The sequence below is a fragment of the Terrapene carolina genome, unplaced genomic scaffold (genome assembly GCF_002925995.2).
Source record: "Terrapene carolina triunguis isolate 2854851 unplaced genomic scaffold, T_m_triunguis-2.0 Scaffold23, whole genome shotgun sequence".
NCBI classification, from domain to species: Eukaryota; Metazoa; Chordata; order Testudines; family Emydidae; genus Terrapene; species Terrapene triunguis.
Window position 1 is genome coordinate 19,807,977 of NW_020664374.1, and position 16,760 is coordinate 19,824,736.

Sequence of the window (16,760 nt, forward strand, 5' to 3'; positions counted from 1 at the left end):
GGGAGACCCTGCCCCAGCAGGGCAGGGAGACTCCCTTCCCCAGCGTCAAGGATCAACGATAACTCTATCCAAGAGGGAAGAGGGTAAGAAACCCACAGGGGTTGACAGGGGCTGGGGCTCAGAGTGAGGAGCAAACCCAGACCCCTTCCCTGCTTCCCTCCTCTACCACCTTCCTGGGCCACTAGCAGGGGCAAGGAGTGGCATTTAGCCCCCCTGCCAAGAAAAGCACAGGACCCACCATACCAACATCAGCCAAAGAATTTGAAAGTAGTAGTGTCCGTTGGTCTGAGCATGCGCACTTGCTCTGCTTCCTGGTTTCGTTCAAGGCTAGAAAGGGTGAGGCGGATCAACTGCACCCTCAGTTCCTTCGCCACCGCAAACTGAACAAATCCTTAGCAGAGGGGAAGGTGGATGGGATTGGAATGCAGATAGGGACCACACATCTTGAAGAACCTCCAATTACAGGCAAGTAACCTCCTCTTCTTCGAGTGATGGTTCCTATTGTATTCCACGGATGGTGATTAACAAGTACCACCTAAGTAGGCGGAGGATACGAGGAAGATGATGGAATGGTTGAACGGAGGATAGCTGCGCCAAACGAAGCATCCATTGCAGAGTCTTGCACTAGGTGTAACAGGAGGCGAAGGTATGTACCGAACTCAATGTGGCTGTCCTACATATATCTGGAAGTGGTACATCATATGCAGGGCAGCCGTAATTGATACATGTGCTCTTGTGGAATGAGCCCTCACCACAATGGCTAACTGATAGAACGTAATGCAACCTGAAACCCACTTAGAGTTCCTCCATGTGGAAATCGCCTGCCCTTTAATCCATTCAGTTATAGCGATAAACAGTTTAGGGGATTTCCTAAATGGTCTTGTCTTCTGCAGGTGGAAGGCCAGGGGTCTGCAGACATTGAGGGAGTGAAAGTGCCACTCCTCCACCGAGGCGTGAGGTTTTGGAAAGAAAGCAGATAAGTGTATAGGTTGAGTGAAATGAAAATGGGATACCACCTTTAATAGAAACTTGGGGTGCAGAGGTAGGGAAACTTTGTCCTTAGGGAACATGGTAAAAGGGGGTCAGCCATTATGGCCTCCAATTCTCCTACCCTTCTCGTGGAAGTAATAGCTACCAAGGAAGTGACCTGCCTGGAAAGAAGAGACGGGGAACATGAAGCCAGAGATTCAAAGGGCGATTTCATTAACGTCAAGAGGATGAGGTTGAGGTCCCATTGGTGAGTGATAGGTTGAATGGGTGGATAAGTTCTAAAGAGGCCTTTCCCAAACCTGGTAGTCAATGGGAGAGTAAACACAGAACGTCCTTCCACAGAGGGGTGAACTTTCATGGAATTGAGTGCAAGCCCTGATGTCTTCAGGGACAGAAAGTAGTCTAACAGAAGGGGAATGTATGTCCTCTGGGGCGAGACCCCTCTGCCTGGCCCAGGAGGTGGAACGCTTCCACTTGGCCTAATAGAAACACCTCATGGAATCTTTTCTGCTACTCGAGAGGATGTCTCGAACTACCGACAAACAATCCCAATCTAGTGAAAATGCCCATACAAAAACCAAACTTGGGAGGTGAAGTGTTTGCATATGGGGATGCCTGATCCTGGTGACATGTTGCGTGAACACTTCTGGGAAAGCTGGCAGCAGAAGTGGGGGATTCGCTGACATGCAGAGAAATGGGGAAACCAGAACAGGCCAGGCCAGAATGGGGCTATCAGAATAACCATGGCACTTTCATGCTGGATCTTGTGGAGGACACGCAGCAGCAGTGATAGTTGGGGAAAGGTGTAACTGATCTGGTCTGATCAGTGGGCATTGCGCTGAGACCCCCTTTGGAGCAGATGCTGCTTCACACACAATGGCCATGGGGATCGTCATGAGGACTGAGATCTAATAAAACATAATTGCAGAACTACTCCAATATATTGGGTAGATGGCAAATCAAAAGAACAATACTGTATAAAATCATGAGTATCTGTGGAGTGGCTGAAGATGGAAAAGTCACTAGCAGGAAGGTGATATACTGAGATGCCAGCAAGGAGCATGCAAATTGTGGACAAAGAGGCTCAAAGTTTTCAAATATAGCCAAGGGCCCAAGTAAGTGGAGCAAGCTGAACCTAGAGTAGCTTGCAGGAACTGTATTGTAGACCAGGGATTCTCAACCTTTTTCTTTCTGAGGCCCCCCCAAACATGCTCTGAAAACTCCACGGCCCACCTGTGCCATAGTAACTGGTTTTCTGCATATAAAAGCCAGGGCCAGCATTAGGAGGTAGCAAGCTGGGCAACTGCCCAGGGCCACATGCCATAGGGGACACCGCGAAGCTAAGCTGCTCAGGCTTCTGCTTCAGCCCCAAGTGGCGGGGCTCAGGGCCCCAGGCTTCAGCCCCATGCAGTGGAACTTCAGCTTTCTGCCCTGGGCCCCAGAAAGTTTAACACTGGTCCTGCTTGGCGGACCCCCTGAAACCTGCTCACGGCCCCACTGGGAGCCTGGACCTCTGGTTGAGAACCACTGTCGTAGACTTTTGTAGAAGATGAAACGTTTGGCAGATGGTAGGTACAATTGGGACTTTTGGCCACCAGAAAGGCATGAAACATGATTTGGGATTGTGGTATAAATATAACAACGTTTCTGCACACGATTGGCAACAGCTGTGTAACTGTGGCAGCATGGGTAGCAGCAAGGGCTAGCCTCCTGAGTATATATCTTGGGTACTGGACATGGTTGTTGATAACCCGTAGATTGATCTAGCTAGATCAAAGCTAGATTCTTCTTCTTCTTCATATGACTGATGTAAATGTAGAACAACAATTATAATTTTACATTTAGCTGGCTAAGCCAGATAATTGAGTCTGGAGTAGTAAAGTGTACTGCTGTGATGCCTCCTTCGTATTTGTGAATCGGGCATCAAGTTGTTATATGTTCCATGGTGTTTTGGGTGACCACAGCTGCACACTGGAGAGTCTTTAATTTTCCATTTGTGCAGCAAGTAGCCGCGTCTACCATGGTTTGTGCAGATACGATTTAGGGTTGCCCATGAGAGATCAAAGCCAGGGATCTTCTGTGTTGGATCTTTCACAAGGTGTTTATTTGTGACTTTCTGTGAACTCCGTTTGGCTTTCCAAGCTTCATCAGGGTTGAAGTTGCATTGTTGAAGGTTACCTATACAAGCTGCAATCACACCTCTTGATTGCAGTGTAGTCAGACAGACACCACTGCATCAGTTTGGCTCTTGTTTGGAAAGTTATCTTCATGACCATAAGGGCTAAAAATGTGTGAATTTTTTTTAAAGCTTAGGATAAGGATTACAAATCTTGCTCACCTCAAGTTTATAAAATGCTCAGCACTTTCGGGAGGGGGGCTAATATTAATAATACAGATCCATTTAGCATAAATATAGATGTCAATAAATACACTCAAACTACTGCAACTAACAGATATTCTCCCTGTATAAGCATATTTCTATAGCTCTATATACTTTTTGAGGCAAGTTATTTAAACAGGTTGGTGGCGGGTATATGAGAAAGCACAAGAGCAATATGAGAAATCTAATTGCTGGAGCGTACCTCGGGAGTAACAAATTAACAACATTCTTATGACAGCACTCTTTCAAAGCTAAACAAACAAAAATGAAAAAAATCCCAAAACCTCCTGAAGAGCATGGATAGAAATATATTTTTATTTCTAAGATCTGTTTAATGAAAACCACATTTTTAATAATTAAGAACATGAAGGTAAACTCTCCTGATATACCTCCCCAACACAGATCAGTGAAAGACCACGTTTAACCATATGTTTAATGTGAAAAAATTGTTTACCTCTTTGGATAAGCGTGTAAACAAGTCTCCTCCCCTGAGAAAATCCAAAATAAGGTATAGCTTTCCTTCTGTTTGAAAAGCTGAAAAGACCCATTAAAAACAATTTCAATAAGCAGCTAATTCGTACTTTTACCAACGACCAGAAGAATAAGTTTACCAGAATTTACCATTGTTCCCATTACCAAAACAATGACTTTCTCTCTCCTAGATTGAAACATAGTCACTTAAAAGAATTAAATAAATTCTACCTTTAAACAAATCAGTGTCATGTCAGAAGAAAAAAATAAAGGCAGATCACCAATAAACTTTATGCCACTGAAAACATAGCTTGGCTAGTCAGCATTCTTTTTCCAAATCTTGATAATAAAACAGTTAGATTTAGGTGAGCATGCCAATACATTTAACGTACATCATGTATGTTAGTGTTATGAGATATTCAACCTAATACGGAGATATATTACATTGTACAGTAATCACATGGAAACAGGACTGGACAAAACACTGAAGAATACACTGTAGGGAATGATATTAAAGGGGCACTATCAACTTAAGAACAAAAAAAAAAATCACTTCTGTCTGAATATTTTATAGCAACTATTGTTATAAATAAAACTTTAAATTGCTATAACTGAAAGATCAGAAAATATATTTCTCTATTTTTGCAGTTTGTTTACTCTGTGCAGTTAACAGAATATTGAACTGAGTCATTTTCACTCTTTCCTCTAAATAACTGAGTTGCCACTGAAATCAATAAGAGTATTTCTACTGACTTTGATGGGAATGGGACTAGAGACTTTTGTACACGTTAGTCTTTATAGATCAATTAGGGATGGAAAATATTTTAAAAACAGAAAAGTATGATAGACAGGTGTAGAAACTGAAATCTTTTTTTAAAAAATACTAGCTAGATTTAAATTGACATACGTTCCTTTTATAAAAGGATGGACTGAAGTCCCCGTTTCTGCAAAGACTTACCCCTGTGCTTAACTTTATGTACTGAGAATAGTAAAACTGATTTTAGGGTGACTATTCAAAGTGTGTAAAGCTAAGTATGTGCAATACATTTTTGCAGGATTGGGGTTTAGATGACCAACTCTAATTTCTATGATTCTTTGCAAAGGTATTTGAATTTTTGTCACCACAGTGACAGACAAATAATATTTCATCTTTTATAACTCACCATAATGTAACTTGACAATAAAAGGATGATTAACTTCCACTAAGATGTCACGTTCCATTTTTGTCCGAACCCGATCTCGAACTACAATATGAACACAAAGTATAATTCATATTGAGAACAGACTATTCCTCTTACATTTCCCTAATTTACTTCTCCTTGTATATTTTTGGTTTAATTATTACAACTCTATGCCAATTCAATAACATCCATGCAAAGGCAAATTTGTGAGACTGTGTGGAGAACCTACTTCACAATACATTGTTTCCTGAAAATCTCACTAAAAACTGGGACTTGCTCAAGTCAAGTTGTTGCTACTTGAAACCTAGAAAAAAAATTAAAAATCTGTAACCAAGAACTCCAACAGCACTATACTCTGATCTACACACATTTTTGTACTATAAGTATATCAGTTTAGAAACAGAGTTAAAGTGGTAGAACCCACTGGTGTGAATACAGGTTTACTGTACAAAGCGTACCTTATAATAAACTTAATAATAAACTATATTGAAAGAAGTAGCTTTAAACCAAAAGAAGCTGAACAAAAATCTTTTAATTTGGATTTTTACAAACTACAATCAAAAGATATCCATCCAATGCTATGGCACCATTGAGACTCTTTTAAAAACACATATGTCAATCAATCTAGGCTATCAGTTTACTCCTGAATATGCTCCAAACACTAAAAGGTTGGAATGTGGTATAACAATGCATTCTGGCTACTGTAGCTGCATTTCCCTGAAGGTACTCTCCTACAGATAGGAGGTGATAAAGCACGTAAACTGCCTGCAAGTAGAAAGCAGTCTTTAAAAGGTACTATTGCCTCTGACTCTGGATTAAGAAAATAGTTTACTGAAAGAAACGAAGATGGAAACAATCTAAAATGTCTTAGGCAAACCAACCATTTATTTAAATGCAGGGGACATTCAATCTCAAAACACACAAGTTATTACTGAGTTGTTGTAATTAGTATTCAAAATGGATTAATTTCACAGAAGGGAATAATTTATTTACATGTGACTCTACTTGTTCTAAGACATAAGTTGTAACAGAATCACATTCTTGAGTCTTAAGGTTCAAGCACAATGTTCGAGTATTGTGGCATCCTCTATAGCAAGTCCTTGCCCTTTGGGTCATGGAATCCCCAGAGCCTCAGATGTTGGGAGAGGCAAAAACACAAGGCAACATCTTTGGTCAGAAGACACTGTTGTATTGGTACTTTAATGCATAAGCTTAAAGGTGCATCAAAGGTCTCGTTTATATACAAAAATTGCACTGGATTAACTAAATCAGTCTAAGAAGGCAGTTTAGTTAAATCAATGCAACCCATTTGTGTAGTATCTTGGTTTTCCTGTCAGTTCTGGGCAATGTCTGAAGGCCAAGGACCCATCTGTGTCAATACTTCATGACTGTGAGGCACTGCAATTACAAGATGTATGAAGGTCTGAATCTTAACTCCTAAAGAGATCTACAAGACCTCTCCCAATGTGCAGTCCCCCAACTTCCCAGAGGACAATGTGGTGTCTTTAGCCTATGCCTATTACTCACAGGCAGTGCTTTCTAGTGTCTAGAATCTACTGGATCCTTTTCCTGATGATTTTTGCAGTGCTGCTGCTGCAATCAAAATTCCTGCTTTTGACATAACATCTGTTCTACTGATGGAGATAAGGCTGTTACTCATTGCTCACATCCCAAAAGACCCAGTGATGTAGCATCTGAACACAACTTACTACCCCACTCAGGGCCACAGCCAGTCAGGAGTTTCAAAAATCACGGAAGTGCTTTTTAATGGGAGGAAACCAATGTCTAAAAAAGGATGTAAAGAATAAGACAAAGCTGCTGGAGGCAAAGCATCTTGTACACCACAAAAGAACTGTCAATCCCCCTCCAAAAAAAAAAAAAAAAAAAATTCAAAATATAGATAATCATTTATAAACACTCAAATACATCAATTTTAATGGCCAAACTCTTGAAGGAGGAGCAGTCAGTTGAGAACTCCTCTGACAGCCATAGCTGAAAATGCAGTATCAGTTGAGGCACAAGCAGGGAAGAAATACACTGGACAGGGTGTTAACATTCTCAAAAATGCTTCATCTTTGGTTTGCCTAAGACATCTGAAAGTCTTGCACTTGAAGCTTAAGACCCAAGAGAGCAAATCTTTAATTTATATCTCAGTCATGGACTGTCGTTAAAAGGTAGTTATATGCCATTCTAAATTTTTTCTGGGAACAAACTGTTTCAGATGCTTTGGGTCTGGGATGAAGGTAACCTGCTCCTCTTCTAAGTAACACAAAGAAACAAAGACAAAAAGGAGAACAAATTTTTCCTTGGCATTTTCTCTTCTTTGGGACCAGATAAATAATATCACCAAATCTGGGCCATTGGTGATATAACTATTCAATATGAAGTTTTCTTGATAAAAATCCAAAATCCACTGTTTTAACCAAATTTTTGTCCATGATCCCACAGAAAAAAGTGACAGTTTACCCCAGGATAGCTGAGGAGAGATTCTACTTGCAGTTAGAAAAGATACTCTGATTTTTAGGAACATTACATTTTTTTGTTTTTCTTCCTCATGGTGTCCACAGGATAGACTTAAGACTGTTCAGGTGCCTTAGTCTGTCGTTTCATTACTGATATTTAAGACAAAAAAATGTAGTGATATAGGCTCCCAAGTTTTGTTGTTATTTTTTTAAAAGGAACCATTTTAAAAATAATTATAAATGCAAGCTAATTAGAGAATTTACCATATATACTCGTTCATAAGCCGAATTTTTTTAGTAAAAAAGGGAAGCACCAGAGAAGGGGGTCGGCTTATGAACGGGTATAGAGAAGGAGAGGTGGGACACAGCCTCTCCCCCCAACAGAGGGAGCAAGGAGAGGCAGCACAGCCAGCAGAGACAGAAGGGAAGAGGCGGGGCCAGAGTCTCTCTGTTGCTGGCCACGCTGCTCTCCCCACAGCCTCCGAAGCAGCTGCAGCTCAAGGGCTGGCAGGCTGCAGCCGTGCCGCTCGGCCCCGCCCCCCAGAGCAGGCTGTGGCCGCACTGCCCAGCCCGCCCAGCCTGCTGGAACATGCTGCAGCCGCGCCGCCCGGTCTGACCCACCGGAGCAGGCTGCGGCCGCGCCCCCCAGCCTGCTGGAGCTCCTCCAGCCAGGTCAAAGACATCCTCCCCTGGCCCTCCGCAGATAAGGTGGGAAGGGATGGGAAAGGGAGAGTGTGGGGGTCCTGGGCTAGGGGTGGGATTATGTGTGTGGGGGGGAAATCACAGGGGTTACTCCCCTGACTCCCAGATTCTCCTCACCAAAAAAATCTCCCCACCATTTGCTGTCCCGGCCCGTCAGGGTAAGCAGCTGGCGCGCCGGAACACTTTGTTTACTTAGGTTTACCTCTGTGCCTGCGGACGCTCGAGATAAACAAACCATCTCGGCCCACCAGCGGCTTATCCTGATGGCCCGGGAGCCAAAGTTTGCTGACCCCTGAATTATAGGGTCGGCTTCTGAACAGGTTATAAAAATTTTCCATTTTTACTTATCCATCCTGGGGGGGTTCGGCTTATAAACGAACTGGCTTATGATTGAGTATATACGGTACTTATAAATTCTCTGAAAATTCATTCTATTTTGGAGCAAGTCCTATATTTTTGGAGAGGACATACATTAAAAAAAAGTAGTTAAATTCCTGCTTTAAGCTCAAACTTTAACTATGGAACCAGGTGTGGGAATTTTGATAATATATTTATGATTCCAATATGTGCCTCAGTTTCACTCTGTGCTTAGTATTGCTATGCTGTGAGTGTAAAGAGCAGGAGACATAAGGCGTTTTGTCACGTAACTCTCTTGGGTGATATGAACAGGTCATTTATTACTGGCTGAGACCAACCCATATCAATGGAAGGCCCTACCAGACAAGGGAAATCCCAAGGAATGAACAACTGACATATCAATCAGAGGCTCCCAGCTTGGGTGGGTGGAGCACATATGAACTCAGGAGGAAGGCAATGGAGGGAGGTGACAGGAGTCGATAAAAACTGGGCTCAGGGATACACACAGAGCGCTCTCCTGGAATGAAGACAAAAAGACAAAGACAGGAAACCAAGATAGTTCCTACAGCGGCCTGGTTCAAGGGAGCCCTGGCATTGGCCAGTATGAACTATATCTTGATGTTTGCTTCTTTATGTTAATTTAAGGATTTCCTGATGTTATATTCCAGTCCACTATGGAACCCTATTCTGTTCTGAAAAGGCTGCCTGGTGTCACTGCAAATACTTGTTGAGGTGTACTGATTCCTGAAGAAGGAAAAGATCTCTGAATAAGAGTCTATCCTGTGGGTCTGTGACAAGTAGAGATTCAATAATACAAAATATGGTATCTGGAAGACTATAGAATGTTAAGACTCCTATCCTTTTCCAGGGTTCACTGTGTGTATGGAGAGTGATTAGGGAAGAGGGAATACAATTAGCTTCCTCTTTTCTACAAAACATATAAGCACAACCTCATTATGTATTTATATTCCTGAATTTTTCTTTTTATAAAGTTGGTGGGTTTTGTTGTACAAAAATACTCAGTTTTTGTGACTATCATAATAAAAGAGGTATTAACAATGGATTTTTCAACATCACAAACTAAACATAATTTGATCTCTTAACCTTCTCAACAAAAGGCAAGAAACTTTATCCACAAAGTTACACAGCATTTTGGAGAACAGAAATATGCCATTTAATAAGTACACCTCTACCCCGATATAACGCTGTCCTCAGAAGCCAAAAAATCTTACTGCGTTATAGGTGAAACCGTATTATATCGAACTTGCTTTGATCTGCCAGAGCGCGCAGCCCCGACCCCCAGAGCGCTGCTTTACCGCGTTATATCCAAATTCGTGTTATATCGGGTCGCGTTATATCGGGGTAGAGGTGTATCTACTAACATGTCCAGGATCAAGTCAACTAACCAGAATGATGTAGCACAGTTATCTTCATGAAACATTTATTATGCCTATGCGGTGCTTCAATAAGGGACATGGATTTTAATACTAATTATTTCAAGAAGGATTACTGAACTACATTATAATGAAGTTTGTAGTAAAAGGTTTAGAAATTTCATATCTACTGCACATGGGTTTCTGACAGGATGACAACAAACAAGTTGATCAAAGGCTATCACGGAAAGAAAACTGTTTTTATTAAAAATTCTACAAACGTGATGCTTTCATTCATTAATCCTTTTGTGTTTATAATACAAAGACATTACTTTTTGTCCTATTTGATGAATTTAAGTTAAGCATGTACTTAAAAGATCTTTGTTGAACTAACTCTTTTAACAGTATCTATATTTATATTTTTGTTTGCAAAAGATTACGGTTTGGTACATATGTACATCAATTAAAGTAACCATTTATGGAAAGTATCACTTACCTTTCAGTGTGGCTTTTTTTAATACCTTCATTGCATAAAGCTGTCTAGCATCTGATCCTGAGATTTTTTTGACAAGAAATACCTGTATTCAATATATTAAAAACGTTCTTAAAGGAGATAAATATAAATCAAATCAGTAAACTTTGGTATCTAATTCTATTAATAGGGATTCACAGTTGTTTTTTCAATAAAATTCTTATTTGTAACAAATGGCTTCCCCAACTCTAGTACTGACCACTTACAGTTATCTTTGCTTGTTCATGTTTATACAGCTTGTGTACCTAATTACAAATGTCCCTGTTTACCTATCACATTTCCCCTCCCCCCAATTTTACTTGCATTTAAAAAACAAAAAATATTTTGGGCCAAATTTATCCTGGTTTAACTTAATTGATTTCAGAGATGAATTTGGTTGTGTCTGAAAAGTTGCGCCAATAAGCATTTAACAAACAATTAAATGAAACAACAAATTAAACATTCTGACCATTCTCTTCAGTTAAATTTTTAAAAAATATTTCTCTTCAAGCAGTTTCACATTTTACAGGAATTAACAGGGACATAACAAAAATGGTTATAAACAAGCTGCAGACATTACATATAGTTGGGATGAGTGGAAGAGTTAATTCAGAGAGGAAAAATATATAATGATTGCAAGTCAAACAACTGTTCATAAGTAATCAAAGGCAATAAATATATTAACCATAGTAAAGGGCTTTTAAAAATATACCAGAAAACTGTGAGAAGACATGTGCCCATCTACCTTGTTATAGTTTACTGTGATTGAATGTCACATGTATTAGTAAAGTACTTCCAGAACCAGCTAAAGTGTGTTTCATTTCCTTTTGCAGTATAATAGGATTTCTTGAGAGGGATTATGTTTTTAATATCCTTAAACCATTCAGATATGGAAGGGGATGTATTGATTTCCACTGTAGACAAATTCTATGTTTAGTAAGAAGGAAAGCCAAATACACAAACCGTTTTATATTTGTGTTTTGGTTCACTTATGAAAAGACATAGCAGACAGGTCATGGGGTAAAGGGGATTTTCTGAGTGATAATTTAGTATTTGCTATGTACCACTCAGGGTAAATCTGAAAACAGAGGGTGCTCCCACATGCTTGTGCTAGTGACCTGATAGAGATACGACACTAGACAGAGGTGAATCAAGTTTGTTATGTGAATCAAGTTTTATTGTTTAGTACAGTAAATTATATGTAATAATTTTGGGCCCAGCTCTCATGTACACCAAGACCTCTTTTGATGCCAGAGAAATACAAACAGGGCTTAGTGTTAATGAGAATCAGGTCCTTGTAGTTATTATTGCCCCAAAATTATGAGTTATTACTATTTAAGAATTGCCCAGGCATCAAGGCCTTTTAGAAATGATAGATATCATAATCATGTCCTTCATGAGTTCTCAAAGATAACTATTAATGGTTCTGAGACTGTTTTCTTTATCCTGGATTACTCATCTGTACCCGAATTTAGCGATTGTCATATGACGTCTTGGGAAGGATTCCTTGACAAAGAAACAGGCTACAGACAGAAAGTACCTTTGGGGTTTGTTTCTTGTTAAGCCAAGGAATTACATATTCGATGAACGGCAATGCTACTGCCAAAATTGCCAAAAAACATTTCTATTTATTCAAATAAATTAACTTTTTTTTGGTGGTGTTTTGTAAATAATTAGAGAACAGATGGGAAAAAATACTTTGAAAGAACAGGTATTGCACCTTACTTGATAGTTAGGCATAGATAGGATGTCCTCATCTCTCTCCAATGAGAAATTTTATCCAGGACTGGTATAGAATTAAAGTGTAATAGGGTGTTAAAAAATCTTGGTTTATGTTTATGATCAGTACCTAATCTGGATTCTAATACTAAGGAGGAACTGGAAAGTACTGTTGGCCCATATGATATATTTCAATCTTCCTTCACTTGATTGTGAGCCTTGCATATCTCCCAAATGCAGTTAAGGTTTTAAATATTTACTTTTGCACTCACTGAAATAAGTACCTGAAAAGGTTATCTGCAAGCAGGGCGATCTTGCTTATGATGGTAACTGTTTTAATGCCCCAAACATTAAGATTATTATTGAATAAGATTGCAAATGGTTCCTTCAAAATTTCAAGGTGAATTGAAGATAAGGAACAGTTCTGTCTTGTCCAAATTTTGATGGAGGTTGTTTGGTAGAAACAACCCTGTGGGGTTACTGAATATCATTAGGGCTGTCGATTAATCACAGTTAACTCAGGCGATTAACTAAAAAAAATTAATTGTGATTAAAAAAATTAATTGCAATTAATTGCAGTTTTAATTGCACTGTTAAGCAACAGAATGCAATTGAAATGTATTAAATATTTTGGATTTTTTCATTTTCATATATATTGTATTCTGTGTTGTAATTGAAATCAAAGTGTATATTATTTATGATTACAAATATTTGCACTGTAAAAATGATAAACAAAAGAAATACTATTTTTCAATTCACCTCATACAAGTACTGTAATGCAATCTCTTTGTTGTGAAAGTGCAACTTATAAATGTAGATTTTGTTGTTGTTACATAACTGCACTCAAAAATAAAACAATGTAAATCTTCAGTGCCTACAAGTCCACTCAGACCTACTTCTTGTTCAGCCAATTGCTAAGACAAACAGGTTTGTTTACATTCACAGGAGATAATGCTGCCCTCTTCTTATTTACCAGAAAGTGAGAACAGGCATTTGCATGGCACTTCTGTAGCCAGCATTACAAGGTATTTGCGTTCCAGATATGCTAAATGTTTGTATGCCCCTTCATGCTTTGGCCACTGTTCCAGAGGACATGCTTCCATGCTGATGACGCTCGTTCAAAAAAATTTGTTAATTAAATTTGAGACTGAACTCCTTGGGGGAGAATAGTACGTCCCCTGCTCTGTTTTACCCGCATACTGCCATATATTTCATGTTATAGCAGTCTCGAATGATGACAGCACATGTTCATTTTAAGAACACTTTCACTGCAGATTTGACAAAACGCAAAGAAGGTACCAATGTGAGATTTCTAAAGATAGCTACAGCACTTGACCCAAAGTTTAAGAATCTGAAGTGTCAATTTCCAAAATCTGAGAGAGATGAGGTGTGGAGCATGCTTTCAGAAGTCTTAAAAGAGCAACACTCCAATGAGGAAACTACAGAACCCGAACCACCAAAAAAGAAAATCAACCTTCTACTATTGGCATCTGACTCAGATAATGAAAATACATTGATCTGCACTGCTTTGGACTGTTATCGAGCAGAACCTGTCATCAGCATGGACGCATGTCCCCTGGAATGGTGGTTGAAGCATGAAGGGACATATGAATCTTTAGCACATCTGGCACATAAATGTATTGTGACGCCGGCTACAACAGTGCCATGAGAATGCCTGTTCTCACTTTCAGATAGGGTCGCCAACTTTCTAATAGCACAAAACTGAACATCCCTAGCCCCGCCCCTTCCCTGACGCTCCACCCCTACTCGCTACATTCCCCCTCCTTTGGTGGCTTGCTCTCCCCCACCCGCACTCACTTTCACTGGGCTGGGGGAGGGGGTTGGGGTGCGCGCTCTAACTGGGGGTGCAGGCTCTGGGGTGGGGCCAGAAATGAGGGATTTGGAGTGCGGGAAGGGACTGCAGGTTGAGGTAGGGGGCTGGGGTGTGGGAGGGGGTATGGACTCTGGGGTGAGGGTGCGGGCTCTTCGGTGGGGCTGGGGGATGAAGAGTTTGGGGTGCAGGAGGGGGCTCGAGGGTGGAGCCGAGGGATTTGGAGTGGGGGAGGGGCCTGTGGGTTGAGGCAGGTGGTTTGGGTGTGGGAGGGGTATGGGTTCAGGGCTGGGGCAGGGGGTTGGACCGCGGGCTTACCTCAGGCGGTTCCCGGTCAGCAGTGCAGTGGGGCTAAGGCAGGCTTCCTGCCTGTCCTGGTACCATGCTGCACCCCAGAAGCAGCCAGCAGCAGGTCCGGCTCTTAGGCTGGGGGGGCCAGGAGGCTCCACACGCTGCTCTTGCCTGCAGGGACCACCCCCTCCAGCTCCCATTGGCTGCAGTTCCCAGCCAACGGGAGTGCAAAGCCAGTGCTCGGGGCGGGGGCAGCTTGCGGAGACCATGGCCCCCCCGCCTACGAGCCGGACCTGCTGGCCACTTCTAGGGCACAGCACGGTGCCAAGACAGGTGGGGACTAGCCTGCCTTAGACCCACAGTACCGCCGACCGTACTTTTAATGGCCCGGTTGGCAGTGCCGACCGGAGTTGCCAGGGTCCCTTTTCGACCGGGCATTCTGGTGAAAAAAACCGGACACCTGGCAACCCTACTTTCAGGTGACATCGTAAACAAGCAGGCAGCATTATCTCCTGCATATGGAAACAAACTTGTTTGGCTGAGCGATTGACTGATCAAGAAGTAGGACTGAGTGGACTTGCAGGCGCTACAATTTTACAGTGTTATTTTTGAATGCAGGTTTTTTTGTACATAATTCTGTATTTGTAAATTCAACTTTCATGATAAAGAGATTGCACTACAGTACTTGTATTAGGTGAACTGAAAAATACTATTCCTTTTTTTTTTTCTTCTTTACAGTGCAAATACTTGTCATCAAAAATAAATGTAAAGTGAGCACTGTACACTTTGTATTCTGTGTTGTAACTGAAATTAATATATTTGAAAATGTAGAAAACATCCCCAAATATTTAAATAAATGGTATTCTATTATTGTTTAACAGTGTGATTAATCGTGCGATTAATTTTTTTAATTGCTTGACAGCTCTAAATATCAGTGTTATTAATTCACTAGTATAGGACCAAAGCCCATTTTCTGTAACACATGAACAAAACTAGAGTCATTCTATATTGTGAAATACTTTTTCCCTTACTGATGGCCATTCTCCCTACCACCTGTTCTTTCTTTCAGGTATGACAGTGTGTTAAAGATACATGGAATGGATTTATTCAGGATTAATATACTCTTCCATCTTAATACTGAATATCTTACTTCAGAAAACTTTTATACCAGAGTTGCACAAGGAGAGAATTCAGGAATCTTTGAGGTTTACAGAATAGCTTACTTTGGAACAGATTTACTGTTCAAAAGGATCTGCCAGAGCCTGAGTGCTTTGTCAGTAAAGCCCAATTTAGAACATAATCTTGACTCGGACTACGGCTTGAATATAAAAATCTGACTGCTCTAAATATTTCACCCTTATTACTGTCCAATCCTGGGGCTTCTTACTGCCCTTTTGATAACCCATCCACAAAAAACTGTACAACATACCTTTCCAAAAGAACCCTGTCCTAGAACCTTAAGAAGTTCAAACTGTGATGGGTCTGCTTTCTCATGTCCTTCCTTTACATGATGTGTTATTGCAATCTCTTTGATATTGCCTTCTTCCTGGAAGGAAAACATAAGAAATAACTGTAGGTTAATGTCATGCCTTCCAAAATATTTTGTAAACATCACAAATCTATTCACAAATATCAGAGATACTGAAACTGACCAGGTAAAATCATTAATAGTCTAGAATTAAATCCAATCCTGTTGGATTTTGGAAGAAACAGTAATGTTACATAATTCTATGGGCAATTCTAAGTTTGCATGTGAAGAGTGCAGAAATAATAGAAATCAGGACAATGAACAGAATGTGTCACCTGTAAAAGCAAAGGATGTGCAAATTTTCTCCCGAAGTTAAGAGACTTATGAAAAGTAAGCAGCCATCCAGTTTTTGAACTGCAGGATGGTACACTGAGGAATTATTACATGAATATAAAGTTAGGTTATTACTGGAGGTCAGTTTTCAATGCACAGATACTTTATAAATGCATTTTTCCCCTCAAAATATGCAGCTTTGGTTGCTCCTTGCTGGCACATATCTATTTTAGCTATAGATTTGTAACCTCCTCCATCAATCACCACTGCAGTAGAAGCAGTGGAAGAAACCTTGAGTAAGTTTTTAATCCACACGTTTGTATAACAGTTTATATTCCTCACACAGGATGTCTGTATTTCCTCATCTTGCACAAATGCATTGGGGATTTAACTACTGTGTGTTGCTGCTTTCTCCCAATCCAAGTTTTTCAACAGGGCCCAATCCTATGACCCATTTCAGTCAAAATGGCTGACACTGCAGGCTTCGGTACTACATGATTAAAAAAATTAAAATGCCAAAAATGGGCTTGGAGTTAGAGAGAACAGAGAGGAGAAAAGGGTCCTCCTTTCAAGGTACTTACACTTAAGATTTTAAGTCATTGCTACTTTTTATTTCTTATTGTCCTCCCTTTCCTGTCTAAATGTCACCATACTTATTGTTCCTTTCCTGTTTGTGTATATATATATTCTG

The 16,760-nt window shown here is 40.4% G+C and overlaps 1 protein-coding gene across 2 annotated transcripts in view; it reads right to left on the reverse strand.

Annotated features, from left to right (window-relative positions):
• LOC113406243 (ribosomal protein S6 kinase alpha-3) overlaps window positions 1–16,760 on the reverse strand; it is a 125,222-nt gene that overhangs the window by 60,164 nt on the left and 48,298 nt on the right. For both annotated transcript variants that reach the window (XM_026649848.1, XM_026649847.1), the window contains exons 3-6: window positions 15,698–15,814; window positions 10,413–10,494; window positions 5,005–5,085; window positions 3,825–3,904 (exon numbers count right to left, since the gene is read on the reverse strand). In XM_026649848.1, coding sequence (XP_026505633.1) covers window positions 3,825–3,904; window positions 5,005–5,085; window positions 10,413–10,494; window positions 15,698–15,814 — 360 coding nt within the window. The remainder of the gene's footprint in view (window positions 1–3,824; window positions 3,905–5,004; window positions 5,086–10,412; window positions 10,495–15,697; window positions 15,815–16,760) is intronic.